A 19,116-nucleotide genomic window follows, 5' to 3' on the forward strand; every position below is an offset into this window, starting at 1 on the left:
CGTTGACAAGTCATCATTATCTGCTGTTTAGTGTTTGCTTGATTATGATGTCTTCACACACTTTCACTATAGTTGTTGCTAGCACAGGATGCCTAGATTGACGGGTTCTTCTGAGTGCCTAGGTTGTCACTAATAATTCTCTAGGCTTGCAGGTACATCTTGGTATGCTCTGTGTATGTTATTGTTTGGTATAATTCATATCTGACAGTTGACTAGTCATAAGAGTATTTGGTCAAGGTCTAGAGTGTGTGAAGTTTGTTGCGTTCTTAGTTGAATATCTTTTAAGTTTACCCCTCGTCACCTAAGTACCAATTTCAATTGGTATCAGAGCACCAATCAATTGGTATCAGAGCACCAACTCTTAACATATATAGAAAGATCCTTTGGGTGCTAATTGGTATTAGGTGTGTAAACATAAAAATGGATCAAATTGCTCCTTGCATTCATGATGATGCCTTGTTTGTTAAGAAATATAGAAGGGTTGTTAAAGATAAAACCAAAGTCACTAGGAATTGTCAAAATCTTCCTAGTTCGTCTACATGTGTGTCTCAAGACAATGTTTTTAAGGAGAAGAATTTTTTGAAAGGTCTTGTAAAGTGCTATCTATGTGGTGGTGCTAGTCACATTGATGTAGAATGTGCAAATAACTACATGACTGAGTCTAATGGGAGAGAAGAGTCAATTAGTACACAATGGAGTGATAGTGACAGTGATGATTCCAACAACTATATCACTTCATCTTATGAAGAGGCAAATAATTTTACCCTTGTTGGTTTTGTTCATAACTCTAGCCTTGCTAGAGTTCATGTAGTCAATGAAGGACAATCTAATTCAGGAAATGAATCTGTGTCTGAAGATGATAGGCGGATGACCAGTCATATAAGGAACAGGATGACCAGTCATACACAGGTATGTGTGAAAAGTATGATGTCCTTTTTACTGAAACTTCCAAGCTTAAGGAAAGGAATCTCTTACTAGAAGAGAAGGTAAAGAACCTGGAAATTCTTAATTGCACTTTTAAAGAAGAAAATAATGAGTTGAGTGAAAATGTTGAGACCTCAGTTAGAAACTAATTTCTTAACTAATCAATTAACAAACTGACTATGTCAGCTCATCACTAATCCAGATCAACAATGATGAAGGTTCCTAACAATGTGATCAGCCGACGTGACATGGTGTTATTGATTAAAATATAGCCATCCCTACCACCTCATGTAAATCCCACAAGACTCCCATTCACAGAGGGGGAGAAAATAGGGTCAATGCTAGTAACCTTCTCTCCAACATTCTCTTTTGAACATTTTCCATTTTTCTCATTACATGTGTCACTTTCCTTACACTAAAAACAATGTAATTAATGCATCAAATAAGGTAACATTTGTTTCCAAATTTACCCTTATTTTTTTATATTGATTTTAATATTTCCTTAAATTTATTATCCAAATTTGTTACAACTTTCTTATTACCTTGTTAAAAAATTAATTAAGAAAAAACATTAGTTTTTTTTTCTTCTCTTTTTTGAAAGACTCCAACAAATAAGACCTAATTAATGGTTTAGGAAAAAAAAAAAAAATCAATAAGACTTCTTTTGTTTGTATTAAAAAAAAAAGGATATATCTTTTGTGGATTTTTTTAAAGTCATTATTGTGTTTTTTTTTATAACAAAAAATTCCTTTAAAAAAAAATAGGCATTTTCTTTTAAAAAACAGAATTTTTAATTTTTTAATTTTTTACATATGGTAAGAGAGTTGTAAGAAAAATTGGATAAAATGAATGACAACACATTTAATAAGGGTAAACTTGGAAAACGAAGGGTGGTTTGTTTGATGTATTAATGTCATTATTTTAAGTATATGAGAGTGACATATGTCATGAGAAAAGAAAGAATGTCCAAAAAAAAAAAAAAGATTTAAAAGAAGGTTACTAGCATTCCCCGAATTTTCACTATTAGAGAAAAGTAACGGTATTTTCACCCTAATATTACTTTTAATAATTACAAATAGGATGGGAGGTTGAAGGGCTGCCGCTCTCTCTCTCTCTTTTCCGTTAATTAAAACAGTAACACGATAATACATTTCTACACCATTTTGCTTACCCATGCCATGACAAGTTTTTGGGTGCAAAGATTTTTTTTTTCTTGACAAAAATGAAAAAGTTCCTAGTTTTTGCTAATCTTTCCTTTTTATGGGTGAAAATAAAGAGAGAGAATTTAAATGTACGAGGAGAGCATAACCCAGACAAAAACAGAGAAAAGGGGTCTCCTCCTAGCGGGTCGTTTAACAGCTTGAGCCTCAAAAGTATCAAAACCCAAGCTTGGATCTCTAAAAGGAGGAAGACGTAGACAGGTTAACGCTAAAACACACCAACCGCTCAGCCCTCCCCTCCCCTTCGGATATATATAAAATAACCTCCCTTTTGAAAACAAAACAATCACACAAGCAGGCTCTGTCATCACCGCCTTTTATTTCTTTTAGGTGCATTTTTTATATAAAAAGTTTCTTAATTTCAATAATTTGTTTTAACAAATCAATTTGTATTTGGTAATTCAACTGTTTTGAATCTCTGGCATTCCTTTCTGTGCTGTTTACCTGTCAGAAATGTGGGAGATGGTGGATTCATTTTAGCTTATTTTAATTGTGTGGTGTCTCTCTGCTGATGCTTCTTCTTTGTTTTTGGTTTGGCATTTTCTGGTGTGTCTGTTCTTGTTGCAGATATGTTTGAATCTTATGATGGGTTGGGCCTGATTTTCTTTCGGTTGATAGTTTTTCATTGTTTCTGATTAGTTTTGATCTCAAAATGGTGAAAGTTAATGGATCTATCTGGAGTTTATGCCGTATTGTTTGGGGTTGGCTTCGTGTCAGATCTGAATTGGTTCAGATGAAAATATGGGCTTGGAAACTGTTTTTCACTTCATAATACATCTTGTTGGGGGTGGCTTGGTAAAGCAATTCTTGGATATCCTTGCTTAGTGAAAATTAAGGGAAATTTATAACCAAGTAAAATAAAAAAATATAAAAAAAAAAGGCAAACCATGGATTTGGTTCATATTCTTTGGTCCTCTGTATTTCTCAGAAGTGTATGCATGCCTTCCATTTTTTATTTATTAAGTACATGATATATTTAATGAGTACTGACCACTTTCTGGACTTGTGCAATGTAGAACAGCTTCTGAGGATATCAAGAGGAAATAGAAAGAGTAACACGTGGTGTAAATGGCCTCCGAGAGGGAAAGTTTCGACCTTTCAGGGCCATTACACCTAACTTCCATTGATTGGTGAGACCTCAAACTCTGCCTCTCCACCCCCACACAGTTTCTTTCAAAAGATGAATGAATAGTATTTTTAGGTTTGGAATCAAGTGTGTTTCTCTTTACCAAAATGGTATGGAGGAAGTTCTTGTGATTGACAGTAATGCTAATCGGCTGATTTTGTATCTTGAACTAATAAAAAAGCCATATTAAGATGGATTGTATTGTGCTGTTTTGTTGTTATGTGGAGTTATATGCTTGTTAGATTATGTGTGCATCGATAATACTCACAATTGCAATTATCACTCAAGGGGTTCTGTTCTTCTAATTTGACCCAAGGTTTTTATCGACACAATTTGAAGGAATTTAGTGCTTGAATCAAGTGGCTGTTGGTAAGTATCATCGATCTCATAGATTTATCAATTGTTATGCAGGCAGGCACTTTACATGCATTTTTCTTTGCCATTTATCTGTCTGAAAAAGTCTTAAGGAAAATGGAAGAAGGAGGTGGAACATAAAGCCCTCACTTTTAAAATTCAGGACCTGCCTTAACAAAAAAATCTGCTTGATCATGTTCCCCTAGGGAATTAAAGACCTTTTTTTTTTGGGTCGGATAGGACCCTAACCTTTGACTTTTTTAAACAATTCTCATTTCATTTCCCTTGTTTTCTTTGCAAAAGAAGACAGAACTACTATCTGTATATATAAGACACTAACAACTTTTCTTTGGCATGTAGAGGGTCAATCGGATACTATTGTGCAAGACATTGAAAATATGGTTCTCTCCTACATTGAGAATGTAATATCCACTGCAATCTTGTTTTCTTTTTCAACGTTAACTACGCTGAATCATTTTGTGTCTTCAACATTTTATGCAGCCCAACTGTATAATTCTATCAATTTCACCTGCTAATCAAGATCTTGCTACATCTGATGCAATTAGAATCTCTCGTGAAGTGGATCCAACAGGTGACTCTCATACTGTTTTCTACACATTGCAAATATCTTTGCATAATTCTTGACTGTTGTATCTAGCATAGGAAACTGTAGATGGTAAAGGATTCAGTATATTGACATTCTTTTTACAGGGGAGAGGACACTTGGAGTCTTAACGAAGATTGATCTTATGGACAAGGGTACTGATGCTTTTGAAGTAAGTTTGCCTAGTATCTTGTTTTAAAACATGTGACACTGGATGATTTGGTAATCAACTATTAAGCTAGAAAGTCTAAAGAAATATAGCTTCCTGTTTTATTGCCCAAAAGATCTTTATGACTTTTCTATAGTTAAGAAACAGTGGAAGACCTATTTTGTGCATTTTGTATGCCGGACTCTAAAGTTAGTTATACCTGAATATTTCAAAAATTGCTTAGTATAGAGGCATCCAGGCTGATTCATGACCAGATGCATTTATAGGCAAAGAGTTATTTAGGGGTAGATACATAGTTCATACACACATATAGAAATGATCAAGTTCTGGCGTCCATTCCAGATCTGCCTTGTATATATACTCTCTTTGCAAGTCGCAATGATTAGCAAATCCCACTTTTTAGCTGTCACTTATTTATCTAGGAGTGTGGTAATGCATATATTTTGGATACCCTTATTTTACACATTGAAACAGCATAGCTTTTACAATTATCAACCCTGAGCTTCTTTTCCTTTTCGGGTTACTTAGATGTTGGAAGGAAAGTCATATCGGCTAAATTTCCTTGGGTTGGGGTTGTGAATCGCTCACAAGCAGACATTAACAAGAATGTTGACATGATTGCTGCCCGGCGTAGAAAACACGAGTATTTTTCTACTACCCCAGAATACAAGCACCTTGCTCCAAGAATGGGTTCTGAGCATCTAGCAAAAATGCTTTCTAAGGTAGGCAACTGGATAGCCTTCATTTAATTTGGTTTCAATATCTATAAGAGGAAATCAAGTTAGTAGATCTTTTTTTATTTAATCTGTTGGGTAAATATTGGTCGTTTTCACTAAATTATTATAATGGTTACTGCCCCAGCATTTGGAAACAGTAATTAAGTCGAAAATCCCAGGGATCCAGTCCCTCATTAGCAAGACCGTTGCTGAACTTGAAGCTGAACTGAGTCGCCTTGGAAAGCCCATTTCTGCTGATGCTGGAGTAAGTTTGCTTTGTTTCTTGTAGTATCATTTTAAAGTTTCTTGCTTTTAAAGTCAAATTAAGCGACTATGAAATTCACCTCAGTTTTTAACTTTTACAAGAGTTGTTACTGAGTGATTGCTTTGGACATGCAGGGAAAACTGTATACAATCATGGAGATATGTTGTCTATTCGATGGAACATATAAAGAACATCTTCTCGGTATTCATTTTCTCGGTTACAATTGTGCAGGGAAAACTGTATACAATCGTGCAGCTTGGCTCAGTATTCATTTTCTCGGTTAATCCATTTGATAAAATGGTCTGAAATTAATATGTTCTTTGTTGTCCACAGGCGCCCGGGCGGTGATAAGATTTACAACATTTTTGATATCCAGCTTCCTGCTGCTCTAAAAAGATTGCAATTTGACAAGCAACTTTCAATGGAAAATATAAGGAAGCTCATTACTGAAGCTGATGGATATCAACCTCATCTAATAGCTCCTGAACAAGGTTACCGTCGTCTCATTGAATCCTCTGTAATTACTATTAGAGGTCCTGTTGAGGCAGCTGTTGATGTGGTATGAAAAGAGATTACTTTTCCTTCTGTGTGAATTGCACGTATTTACTTTATTATGCTGCTTGAATGATGATGAGTTGTTATTTTCAATTTTTCATGATTCCAGGTTCATGCCATTTTGAAGGATCTGGTTCACAAGTCTGTCAATGAGACTCCAGTATGTTCACAACCATGTTTAATTTTTTGTTTCCATTGATTTTTTTTTTCCCTTTTGTTTTTCTTTTGGTGTTAGTTTTGGTAGTTCTAGTAATACAGTAGTAAATATTTTTTTTTCGTGTATTCTTTTCCTCCTTTTGGTTATTCTTATTTCTCTTGGGTTCATAGATTCTTAAGATCTTGGATAAATGGTACTCTTTTTTGTTTGGCCAAATGTTCATACTTTTGCAAGTGGTTGGGTAAATTTTGCTCCTTGTCTTACAGGAGCTAAAGCAGTATCCTGCTCTTAGAGTAGAGGTTACAAATGCAGCTAGTGATTCGTTTGAGAGGATGAGAGAAGAAAGTAAGAAGGCAACACTAAAGCTAGTTGATATGGAGTGTAGTTATCTGACACTTGATTTCTTCCATAAACTTCCTCAAGATGTTGAGAAGGGTGGCAACCCATCACATTCGATTTTCGATGGATACAATGATTCATAAGACGTTGAGAAGGGTGGCGACCCATCACATTCGATTTTCGATAGATACAATGATTCATAAGACGTTGAGAAGGGTGGCAACCCATCACATTCGATTTTCGATATATACAATGATTCATATCTCAGGCGAATTGGTGAGTCTCATGAACTAAAAATTAGCCTTGCATGTATTTTATGTTGGTTAAACTTTGTTTTATCTTCTATTAAACCAGTAACATGGTTAATTGCTAATCATGACAAAGCACCTTATCCAATCACTACGTTTTTTGCTCTTTAAAAAAACAGGGACAACAGTTCTGGCTTACGTCAATATGGTATGTGCAAGTTTGTGTAACTCCATCCCCAAGTCTATTGTCTATTGCCAAGTCCGAGAGGCAAAACGAAGCTTTCTTGACCATTTCTACACTGACTTGGGAAAATTGGAGGTTAGTACAAAAATCTTCTACCTATAATTTCTGGGGGTGAAAATTGATCAATCTTTTGGAGGGCAAATATTGACTTTGGATTACTCTAAATATTTTGAACAGACAAAGCAGTTGTCCTCATTACTGAATGAGGATCCGGCAATAATGGAGAGGCGTTCTGCCCTCGCGGAAGAGGCTGGAGTTATACAGAAGTGCTCGAGCAGAAATTGATTCAGTTGCTTGGGCTAAGTAGGCATGCATCACGTGCACCATTTCTTTTCGGGTGTGGATTTTGTCGAGAAGGCCACACAATTCATTCATTTAAGATTTTGTTGTAATGGGGGAAAGGAGGGGGTTTGGGAGCCCCCTTGTTTCATTTTAGCCTTCATTTTATGTACTAACAAATTGACAAGGGGTGATGCCATCTTTTACTTGATGTCGTTATGCTTGTTTTTTCAACCGTGACATTTATATAGTATATATGATTTGCTAAATGGATGTCTCATATTTTTTAATGTGCTTTGTACTTCAAATTTTTTTAAACCAATTTTAATGTTTTCTAAATTATCCAACTTCTTTATTTTAATTTCTAATTGGTTTCTACTTTTTACTCTTCTAAATCTAATCTCTTTTCCCCCCTACAGGCTGTATCCTAATCCCCTCTCTTTTCATCTCCAATTTCTTGTTGCGGTCGTTTCATTTCCAATTTTCACTACTAAAGAAAAGGGACATTATTTTCACCCCAATATTACTTTTAATAATTACAGATGGGATGGGAGGTCGAAGAGCTGTCGCTGTCTCTCTCTTTTCCGTTGATTAAAACAGTAACATTACACGATAATTTCTACATCATTTTGCTCACCCATGCCATGACAAGTTTTTGGGTGCAAAGATTCTTTTTTTCTTGACAAAAATGAAAAAGTTTCCAGTTTTTGCTAACCTTTCCTTTTTATGGGTGAAAATAAAGAGAGAATTTAAACGTACGAGGAGAGCATAACCCAGACAAAACAGAGAAAAGGGGTCTCCTCCTAGCGGGTCGTTTTAACAGCTTGAGCCTCACAAGTATCAAAACCCAAGCTTGGATCTCTAAAAGGAGGAGGACGTAGACAGGTTAACGCTAAAACACACCAACCGCTCAGCCCTCCCCTCCCTCTTCGGATATATATAAAATAACCTCCCTTTTGAAACAAACAATCACACAAGCAGGCTCTGTCATCACCACCATTTATTTCTTCAAGGTACATTTTTTATATAAAAAGTTTCTTAATTTCAATAATTTGTTCTCACAAATCGATTTGTATTTGGTAATTCAACTGTTTTGAATCTCTGGCATTCCTTTCTGTGCTGTTACCTGTCAGAAATGTGGAAGATGTTGGGTTCATTTTAGCTTATTTTAATTGTGTGGTTGTCTGCCTGCTGATGCTTCTTCTTTGTTTTTGGTTTGGCATTTTCTGGTGTGTCTGTTCTTGTTGCAGATATGTTTGAATCTTATGATGGGTTGGGCCTGATTTTTAGTTTTTCATTGTTTCTGATTAGTTTTGATCTCAAAGTGGTGAAAGTTAATGGATCTATCTGGAGTTTATGTCTTATTGTTTGGGGTTAGCTTCTTGTCAGATCTGAATTGATTCAGATGAAAATATGGGTTCGGAAACTGTTTTTCACTTCATAATACATCTTGTTGGGGGTGGCTTGGTAAAGCAATTCTTGGATATCCTTGCTTAGTGAAAAAAAAATTAAGGGAAATTTATAACCAAGTAAAAAAAAAAATTGAAAAATAAGGCAAACCATGAATTTGGTTCATATTCTTTGGTCCTCTGTATTTCTCAGAAGTGTATGTATGCCTTCCATTTTTTTATATTAAGTACATGATATATTTAATGAGTACTGACCACTTTCTGTACTTGTGCAAAGTGCAGAACAGCTTCTGAGGATATCAAGAGGAAATAGAAAGAGTAACACGTGGTGTAAATGGCCTCCGAGAGGGAATGTTTCGACCTTTCAGGGCCATTACAACTAACTTCCATTGATTGGTGAGACCTCAAACTCTGCCTCTCCACACCCACACAGTTTCTTTCAAAAGATGAATGAATAGTATTTTTAGGTTTGGAATCAAGTGTGTTTTTCTTTATCAAAATGGTATGGAGGAAGTTCTTGTGATTGACAGTAATGCTAATCGGCTGATTTTGTATCTTGAACTAATAAAAAAGCCATATGAAGATGGATGGTATTGTGCTGTTTTGTTGTTATGTGGAGTTATATGCTTGTTAGATTATGTATGCATCGATAATACTCACAATTGCAATTATCACTCGAGGGTTCTGTTCTTCTAATTTGACCCAGGGTTTTTATCGACACAATTTGAAGGAATTTAGTGCTTGAATCATTCTTCTCAGGCAAAACATTGTTGAAAAGATGATATGGGATTTAAAATGTGTGCCACTGTATGCAGGCAGAATACTCAACATCAAAGGTCTGTTGCTGCATGTTTGGTTCAGGGTGTCTATGTTGTTGAGCGGGACCGCCAAGAGGAACGTGAAGGGCCCCAAGCCCTTGCTCCTCCTTGGTGGGAGTTCTTCCATTTTAAGTTGCTCCGCAAGCTTGTGGATGATGTTGGTTTCTCAATCTTTGGTGCCATTTATGAATTCAAACCTCCTCCTTCTCTTTGTAACTCCCCATTAGAGGGAATACCTCGTTTTGTAATTGCCTTCCGAGGCACCTTGACGAAGAATGACTCAGTCTCACGAGATCTTGAGTTGGATGTTGAGGTGGTCCGAAATGGACTTCACCGGACATCTCGCTTTGAGATTGCTATGCAAGCTGTCCGGAATATGGTTGCTGCAGTAGGTGATTCAAATGTTTGGTTAGCTGGCCATTCCTTAGGGTCAGCCATGGCAATGCTTGCTGGAAAAACTATGGCTAGCAATGGCATTTTCCTCAAATCTTTTCTCTTCAATCCACCATTTGTGTCTGCCCCGATAGAGAGGATTAAGGACAAGAGAGTGAAACACGGGCTTCGGATCGCAGGCAGTGTGATTACAGCAGGCCTCACTCTTGCTATGAAGGCTAAACAACAACCACAACAGAGAAGTCATTCAGAAGAAAACCCTTTCACTACTCTGTCTGCATGGTTCCCTAGTCTATTTGTCAATCCAGCTGATGACATCTGCTCCGAATATATCGGGTATTTTGAACATAGGAAGAAGATGGAGGACATTGGAGCAGGAGCCATTGAGAGGTTAGCAACCCAGAATTCTCTTGGGGGTCTACTAATGCATGCAATGGGAAAGCAGCCAGCGCCGGAGCCTCCATTGCACCTCATTCCTTCTGCAAAGCTGACAGTTAATTTGACCCGGTCACGGGATCTCAAAGAAGCCCATGGAATTCACCAATGGTGGAGAGACGATCTGCAACTCCAGTCTGAGGTTCACAAATACAGATAGTTTTTGGTGTAATTGTTCTGATTATTTTCCATGTACTCGTGGTTTTAAGTAGTCAAACAGCCTCCAATCTTGTTTGCATCAGCCATGATTTTGGAAAGAATAAACCAAAGAAGTGAAGAAGTTTACTAGTTAAGGAAGAATAGGAGCAAGTAGGGAGCTGCTTGGTTGTGTGAATGCTATTATAAGAGTTGTAAATTATGAGTTGCAGAAAGGAAATTTTTCATTTGAAGCTACTGATTTCTTTCATGGGTGGCTTAATGCTTGAAGTGAGGGCCATCACTTCTCATTCGAATGACTGATCGATAGGTAAAAATTAAAATTAATAGAAAAGGTATTGTGGTGGCAAAAAAATAATTACGTACTGCTTTTCATTTTTTTTTTTACTGGGAATGTTCCCAAATTGCTCCCGCAGGCCGCAACAAAGTGTGAACAAACATAGAGAAAGTCAAAAAAACGCATACTCGAATCCCAATGACCATCTTGACCCAAAAAAAAAAAGAGAATCCCAATGAATGACCATGGCTGCCACTCTGCCATTTCCTGTTGTTTTTCTCTTTGGCAAAAGCACACTTTTTTACCATTGCCAATATCCCATTCACCATGTTTACTGAATTACCACCAATTACTGGTTGGGTTACTTTGATGTTTCCACACTTTCAAACTAGAAAAGGTGAATTAAACAGTAGTGGTTCTTCACAATCAAACTCTTTCACTCATCCCTATGATTATATTAAGCTAGAGGCTCCACAGGCACAGTTAAGATCCTTTACTTGATGATTGGGACCTGGGAGTTGGGGCCCATAACCCCAAATTTCAGCCTTAAATGCCCCAAATAATTGGCCAACTCTGTTCTATTTAGTCCAACTGCAAGACTAGGAATTTAGGATCTACCTTTACTTAAACTCTAATTAATCTCTCTCTCTCAACATTAAGCAAACCCAAGAAAGAAAAAAAAGAAAGCAAAAGCAAAAAGCTCCTCCCTTCCACTGCTCCCACCTTCCCTCCCTTTTCTTCAAGGCTCCTACAGCCTCTCCACAGTGTACACCACTGCCAACCCCAATTATCTCTACCTACTCCAACTCATCAAATCAACCTTCAGCTTTCTGCTTGCTAGCTAATCAAGCTTGCAGCTTTATGAATTGATGACCAGCTAACACCACATAAAGAAACCCAAAACTCCTACAAAAACAAAAACAGATTCATAATGACAGCTGAAGAGAGATTAATTGTTAAAAATCAATTCTTTTTTACACTTCCATTGATCAAATGGGTTAACAAATTGGGCACCCAAGTTACCAATTTTGGCAAAAACTAAAAAAGCTACTCTTTTTCACTCATCAGAAGAAAGAACAGCCAAAACTAACAGCTAACAATTAAAACCCAACACAGATCCATCATTCACAGAAATCACAACTCTACACCCAGATTTAGCTTCCACATGGTGAGTGAAGAAGTGCATGACCCGAATCCGACCCGCCATCTGCAACCTCGACTCAATCTCCATCGTGGGTCCGCCGGCGCCACTCAACCCACTGTACCCGTCCCCGAACGTGGGCCCCAACGGGTTCTGGACCAACCCGACAGCCCGATTCGGATCGTTAACCGGGAACGACTGAACTGCAAAAGTGGCGGCCATGAACTGGGTCTGACCCGCTTCGATCTTGCCGGCGGGTATGAACATGAACCCGACTTGGTTTCCGGAGTAAAGAAGCTGAAGGCTACTGTCGAAGTGGCTGAAAGCTGCCCTGTTCGGGTTCCGAACGCCGACGTATTGGGCAAAGGTGAAGTTGACGGTGGAGTTTTGGATGGAGAAGGAAGGGAGCTGGACGGCGCTGACGGAGATTTTGGGGTCTTTGGGCTTGAAGACGGTAAAGTAGACTATGAGGATGACGATGACGACGAAAATTAGGAAGATTGTGGCGACGATGCAGGAGGCGAGGTTTGTGCGACCAGAAGGTGGAGGTTTGGGCCTCTGAGTCCGAGGCTTGTTCATGGCTAATTAATTTTGAGTTTAACAGAGAAAGATTGAAATTAAGAGAAGCGGTGAAGCAGTGTGGATCTGTGTGACTGAGATTGAGACAGAGGAGAGAGACAGAATGAGTGTTATAGAGAGAGAGAGGATATAGGGGTTGTGTTTGTATGTGTGTGGGTTTTGAGTGTATATATTGAATGGTAAGCGGTTGAGGGGTCCTGGTGAGTTTGAGACAAAAGCGTGAAAATGTGGGAAAAAAACTCTCATTTCTCTGATTTTCGGTTTGAATTTGGAGGGTAATTTTTCTCTGACTTAATTAAATTATTGGACAAATTTTAAATCACAAGCGAGAATTAAGATACTCAGTGGTTCACAATTTATAAATTTGGTAAAATCTATATTATTAACTATTCTAATTACTTAAGTTACGAGTCTCTTCTTATAATGATATAATATACTACAAAATCAATGGATGATTATGAATTTATGAATTTAACCCCGCATAAACTTGATAAATGTCATCAACCTAATCCTTTGTTTCCTTGCACACCATTAAATTTATGATTCAAAATGAGGATTAAAAGTCAATTGAACTAGTGAGGAAAAAGCAAGCACTAGACACAGGTTTTTCTGTTTGGTTGAGTTTGAAAATGTTCTCTACTCTTGGATGATGGAGAGTGGGGCTTTTGCTGTCTGTATGTCTATCTTGCTGGGGCATGGACTTTGGTCCACGGGTGGATGCAAGTATGCAATCCAAGCCGTTGAAGGTTTCAAGAATTAAATGGGGGGTGGGCCCAAGAAAGACAATTAGGAAAGTGGGTCTGACAAGTTTGCACAAGCATGTCGATAGGGTAAATTTGCATTTTTTTTTAATAGCAAAAATGGGTTATTTTAATCCATGTAATTTCAATTTAAAAAAAAAAAAAAATCTTATATCTTCGTCAAAATGGAAATGAGACTTCTTAATCATGCAGAAGAATAACAATGTAATTTGATGAATAATGCTTGTTTTAACGTTGAGTGGGAATAACAAGTGCATGTGTTTTAATTATGGTAAGAGCGGCTAAAAGTTTAGGACAAAATGGTGATTAGAATCTTAATTTAGATAAGTTTATAATGTTCTTAAATGGGGGCCACTCAAACTTGAGAAGGATTATTATTATACAAAAAGGTGTTTAAGATTAATGTTCCCTTTGCCAATGGTAATCTTTCTGTCAGCATATTTTGCTAAAACTTCTGTTGGGATCTTTCAGCAAAGATTGAGTTTGCTGAGGAGGAGTTTAGTTCAAAGTTTGTCATATTGAGCATGTTGAAATCAGAACAATTCTGATGCTGCAGCTGCTGTTTTGACATAATATTCCTGAAACTGATTGCATAATTTGAAGGTGTAACTTTGCATCTGTTATTAGAACTGGTTGTGCTAGAGATTGTTCATGGTAAAAGAAAAAAGATGAAGCATGGAAATCACTTTATTGAAAAAGTGCTTTTCCCTCACTTTTTTTGGGCTCATATAGATAGTGCCAACAGAGCAGGTTTCAATTTTCAAACAGAGGAAAACTCACATGGGCTTTTGGCAGAGAACCAGCAAACCATAATTTCTCCAGTTTATTATTGAATGAAAGAGAGATTTTCAAACCAGCAATGCTGAGTTTTCAGTTTGAGCCTGTGGGGGATGATAATCAATCATGGAGAAGAAGATGCCACTGCAAGCTAGTGGTCTCTAGGTTCAGAAGTAGCTGGTGCTTGTTGACATTTTGTGATTCCCTATTGTTGGGTGTTTAAAATTAAACACCTACATTAAATAATCTAAGAGCAGATTAGCAATTATCGGCATCTTTCCCGTTGTGCATAAGTTAATTGTTGTAAAAGCAGACTCTAATCACACCAGGTGAATGCAGAAATAAACTCAATGCAGGATATATCTCCATATATATAGGTGCTTCCAATCTTGGTTATTTTATATTTAAAACACAAGAGTTAAAACTTTTAAAGACAAACATTAGCTACCACAGTAGGGTTATATCATGATTCCCAACCTCTAAAACTTAGGTCACCAGGGTTGATGCCTTGTAGTAGTTGTGAAAGGCTTCAACTCCCAGATTGGTGATATATCTACATATATATTTTAAAATCCTAATAAAATGATGTAATACAATACATAAATAGGAATAGATCTTATTCATGACCATTTTAAATAACAGTTGACAGAAGTCTTGGTATATTCTCCATCAATTGACAGAAATGAAGGGAAACTTCAGGCTTATATGAAACTTCATAAGCCATCCACATTTCATACAACCTGCAGTCCATCCAAAAATGGACTGGTCATTCAATCAATACATACATATATGTACCTATAAAATAGATGCAAATTTATTTTGCAAGCTTGTCGAGCTGCAAATCCATGAACTCGGAGATGGCTTCAAGAAATGCAGCTTCACTCATTCCAGGGAGCAAGGAATCCTGAGCTTCACGCACAATCTCCTCAATCACTGATTCTTTGTTTATATTTTCTCTACACATGAGGCTCCCAATAGCAAAGGGGGTGAGACCTCTCTCTACCCCTTTCTTCAGAAGCATAGTGGAGATACGGAGCGTGCGGGCGCTCTCAATAGGAATATCCCACCCATAAAACTTCAGAAGTGCAATATCTTGTTCAGCATCTAAAGAATTTATGTACTCAATGGTGTCAAGAGAATAAGGCTGGCAAGCTTGTGGCCAATAAAGCCAATCAAATGTGCAATCTTCAAACTGCAGACAGAGGAAAGAAAGGTTATTATCAGTTAAAAGAATAAAAAAACCCAAATCAAACCTATATGATCGAAAATATGGTGAGAAAAATACAGGTGTACGGAAATCATTCTGGCAGGTAAAGAAAGAGCACCAACCAACAAAATTTATAAACACACTGCTCCAACTATTTAGATGTAAGATAAGATAAAAGAATTAAAGACCACCCTAGTTTAAGTTGGTATTTTATTAACCCATTAAAGAGTCATTTTCAACCTAGATCCAACATGAACCCCTATTGCACCCACATGGAGATTAAATGAACATCTGTGACTGGATGTTAGAATCTACAACCACAGCTTCATAATTCACAGAAAATTATGAAAAGAAGGCAATGGAAAGAACGATGGTGCAAACATTTAAGATATTACTAAGACAGCAAAGCATGAAAGCCAAAGCGCATTTACTTACATTCTCAGGAAGGCAGTATCCATGATCAATTGGAATGAGCACAGTCTGACCATCTTCCCCTTTTCTAAACAAAATATTCCCGGCATGCCTGTCGGCATTTGCCATTCTTAGATCAAACACACTAATCTTGTGCACCTCCTCCACGGGGAAACGACTAGGACCCATGTCCTCACAACTTCCATCATTCTTCATGAACATCTGCAATGACCCAATCTTAACATTCTTTAATGAGCCTTCATACCCTTTCGAATAATTAAAGCCTTTGTGCAAGCACCTAACCAAAACTGTAGGAGGCACACCAGCAAAGCCAATAGCCTCTCTTGATAAGTTGCGAGGCCCACCCTTGGGATGATCCAATATGTATGCTGCAACTTCCCTCAGGGCTCCTTCTCCCACCCTTGTTCCCCTTTTCAAACCTTCACCATCCGGAGATACGGCCAAGCCATGGGGATTGTTCACTGCATTAGGCTCCTCATCAATAGGCTTGAAAACAGAAATAAACTCTTGGGAAGGATCTTGCATGAAATAAGTTCCTCCAGTCCCCTCAGATGATCTTATAGGTTGATTGCCCTTCTGCAAACCATTAAATGTAGAGTTAAACATGTCCCATACATAAGAGGGAACTTTAACCTTGGGATTGACAATAATTGGTTCCAACAAGAAATCTGGATTTTGAAAAGCCGACTCCCAGGTTACAACTGGAACCCCCTCGGGTCGGTGGTTGGCTACTCCATTGACTCCTTCTCTTCTTTCATCAGAAACTGGTGCCACAACTGAAAGCTCCAAATCTTTGTCAAAATGTTTAGCTCTAACCTTTGCAGATTTCTGAACCACCAGGTGAATAACATCATCATTGTTCTTACAAATATCATCAATAAGCCTCTGGTCATCAAGCTTTTCACCGTTGCAGAAAAGTTCTTGGTCCTCTGGATCATAACCTTTCCCCTTTTTCAAAATCCGTTGCTTCAGGTACCCGACCTTTCGATGTCGATCAACATGGAAATCAAATTCCTTTCCACAAATGGTCTTAACAGTGATATGCAAAAGATCAGAAAGTCTAAGAACCAAATGCAAAACATTCTCACCAGTGATACCATAGTCCTTAATGAGAGTATCGTTCCGGGCCAATTCCCTGCCTTCGAAAACAAGCTTTTGCTTCTTTACCACGAATCCATTGCATGTTTGGATCCTAAGCTTCACTGAAGCAATCGAATCCGACTCTAAAACACGCAGAGGAATCACGGAGCCGGAAACCCGGAGATATAACATGATTGATTCGCTAGAAAAATGCCCCAGGTGGCTTTCAAAAAACCCAGCAGCAGAATTTACCGACTCTTTCCGAATCGGACCCAGAGCAACATCAGCAACAGACATTTTTCAAAGACTTCAACTTTTTTTTTTTCAAACCCCACAAAATGAAAAAACCAGGACCTCTTTGTTTCTGTTGCCTACTGATATCCAAATTGGCCCTACACAATCAAGGCCCCTAGATCACATTGATCAAATACCCAGATGCTAAAAAAGAAAAAGAAAAACAAGACCCAATAACCAAAATCTGTACAGCAGATTGACAGAGCTAAACAAAAGGGAAAAAATCGAAAATCCCCAGAAAGAAATGAAATTTAAATAGAATTCCAAATCCCCGGGATTCAAGAGAAACCCTTTGCACGAAGCCAGATGCCTAAATCAAAGAAAAATGTAAAAAGAAAATCCAACTTCTTCTTGAAGCTCCCACAAAGATTTCAACCAAAAAAAAAAAAACCAGTCTAATTTTGTAAATTGAAAAGTTGGGGTCTCGAGGGTAATGGAAAAACTCTCATAGAAAGAATTAGGGCAGAGAATTGCAATTTGGAGGAGAGAGTGGATTCTTACCTTACGGGAAAGAATCAAATGAAATGGGCAAAGGAAATGGGCTTAAATTGCATGACCAACAAGCGTGGCGATTAATTGCCGAGTAATTGAGCCGAGTTTTTTCATTTTCCGAGAATGGGATGTAAAAATTCGGGTCTTCTAAAGCTCCCGCGATATTCTCCCCCGAGTTTTTCTGGTCCGAAAATTATGTCGTCGATAAGAGAGAGAGAGTGAAAGACTGAAGAAAAGCGAAGAGAGAGAGGAGGGGACGGTATTATAGCCGTTGGCTTTATATAAATGGTTTGACCCAACGGCTATAACGGGAGGTGTTTCGTTTTTAAAATACAGGTGTAAATTGTAATATCCAAATATTGTTGCAGTTTTCTTTTCTGGATTAATAAAAATCACTTATGAAAAATTAAAAATAATAAAAATTAAGCCAAAAGGGCTTTAGGTAGATAAGTACATGAACCATGTTAACGTTAAATACTTCCAAAAACACTTGCATCTATATATATTAGCTTCTCCGTATATTCTTTTGTGCTGCGAGAGGCTTTTTTAAAATCTGAAAATGATGAAACATTCAAAATACTGAAAATGTCCTTTATTAATGCAAACATTATGAATTGAAATTATTAATTAAATGAGGATAATATGGTAAATTCACACTTTTTCATATTAAAAAAATTAAAATGAAAAAAAAAGATAATGAATCATATTTTATGAAATACAATTACCCATTATCTTTTCTAATTGTAAAATAAAATAAATTTTTTTTTAAAAAAAAAAGCATCTCACAAACACGAAAGAACGTGCAGAAAGATCGTTAATATATATATATATATATATACTCTTCTATTGAGGATCCTCAAATAATTTTATTTGAGGGACGCTTTTAAGGTACCTTATAATTTTTTCCAATGATCAAAACCATCTATTTTTTAGATCTTCATTTATAGATCATCCTTACAAAAAATTAGACAAATCGGAAACCGCTTTCGACATCCAATTGTGTCCTACAAAATCAATGAACACAGTGCTTCAAGAAAGTACTAAAATTTCAATAACTCAATTGAATGGTCAAATGATATCGGATTCAAGTGATTTTTTTGTAGAGATGATCTTTGAATGTATCTACAAAATAGACGGTTTGGATTAGTGAAATACAATCCGGAGTGGGTCCTACATAGGTGTCCCTCAAATAAGCTTATTTAAGGGATCCCCATGATCTCTCAGATATATATATATATATATATAGCTCAAGAAGAATATTATATATATCAGAAAATTTTAAATTACAAGTTTTTTTTTTTTTTTTAAGATGCCACGTACGTTCATTAGTGCCAATATATAATTTGAAATTATTTACCCCAACAAAAAATATAATTTGAAATTAAGTGGTTGGTTTTTTGTATAATTGCTCCACATGTCCACTGCACTGCACACACACGTGTATTTGTCATCAACATAAAGCTGAAGAATAAAGCATGCAGACCAATTTGTCACCATCTACAGCTGATCAATTTTGGTACAAAGATTAAGGATTTAATAACAATTAATTAAAGTTAACTTATCAACTTGCACATGCATTGAGGTTCACCCCCCTTCCCCCTCCTTTAATTATTTGTTTAATCATGTCCTTGTTAAATGTTAATTAAGCATTTGGGTTGAAGGACC

General features: G+C 37.0%; 5 protein-coding genes across 6 annotated transcripts in view; 3 read left to right on the forward strand and 2 right to left on the reverse strand.

Annotated features, from left to right (window-relative positions):
• Positions 1-420: 420 nt before the first annotated feature.
• LOC103337783 (dynamin-related protein 5A-like) lies at positions 421-7,469 on the forward strand. The gene is given in 14 exon segments (XM_089041304.1): positions 421-909; positions 3,873-4,046; positions 4,126-4,216; positions 4,336-4,404; positions 4,926-5,119; positions 5,259-5,378; positions 5,513-5,581; positions 5,710-5,937; positions 6,043-6,093; positions 6,357-6,540; positions 6,661-6,705; positions 6,857-6,996; positions 7,099-7,164; positions 7,166-7,469. Coding segments are annotated over 14 exon segments (1,983 nt in total). The 3' UTR covers positions 7,229-7,469.
• A 288-nt stretch (positions 7,470-7,757) lies between these two features.
• Positions 7,758-19,116, forward strand: part of LOC103337751 (uncharacterized protein At4g10930) — a 69,386-nt gene continuing 58,027 nt past the window's right edge. The window contains 1 exon segment of the mRNA XM_089041133.1: positions 7,758-7,786. The gene's annotated coding sequence lies outside the window, so the exon portion shown is untranslated.
• LOC148915265 (GDSL esterase/lipase At4g10955-like) lies at positions 7,860-10,648 on the forward strand. Of its 2 annotated transcripts, none has more exons than XM_089041135.1 (3): positions 7,860-8,213; positions 8,897-9,005; positions 9,425-10,648. In XM_089041135.1, the coding sequence occupies exons 2-3, from the start codon at positions 8,944-8,946 to the stop codon at positions 10,413-10,415; spliced, it is 1,053 nt and encodes a 350-aa protein (XP_088897261.1). In that variant the 5' UTR covers positions 7,860-8,213; positions 8,897-8,943; the 3' UTR covers positions 10,416-10,648. The 2 variants fall into 2 exon arrangements, with proteins under 2 accessions (XP_088897261.1, XP_088897260.1); XM_089041134.1 differs by having other exon boundaries at positions 7,861-8,213; positions 8,892-9,005.
• On the reverse strand, positions 11,621-12,562 carry LOC103337748 (uncharacterized). Its single transcript, XM_008240918.3, has one exon. It carries the CDS (start codon positions 12,406-12,408, stop codon positions 11,782-11,784), a length of 627 nt encoding a protein of 208 aa, XP_008239140.2. The 5' UTR covers positions 12,409-12,562; the 3' UTR covers positions 11,621-11,781.
• Positions 14,543-17,751, reverse strand: LOC103337749 (phosphatidylinositol 4-kinase gamma 2-like). Its single transcript, XM_008240919.3, has 2 exons — positions 15,589-17,751; positions 14,543-15,138 (listed from the first exon to the last, which is right to left on the reverse strand). The coding sequence occupies exons 1-2, from the start codon at positions 16,960-16,962 to the stop codon at positions 14,761-14,763; spliced, it is 1,752 nt and encodes a 583-aa protein (XP_008239141.2). The 5' UTR covers positions 16,963-17,751; the 3' UTR covers positions 14,543-14,760.

This window comes from Prunus mume, linkage group LG7 (assembly GCF_029339155.1).
Source record: "Prunus mume cultivar Tortuosa linkage group LG7, ASM2933915v1, whole genome shotgun sequence".
Classification (NCBI taxonomy): Eukaryota; Viridiplantae; Streptophyta; class Magnoliopsida; order Rosales; family Rosaceae; genus Prunus; species Prunus mume.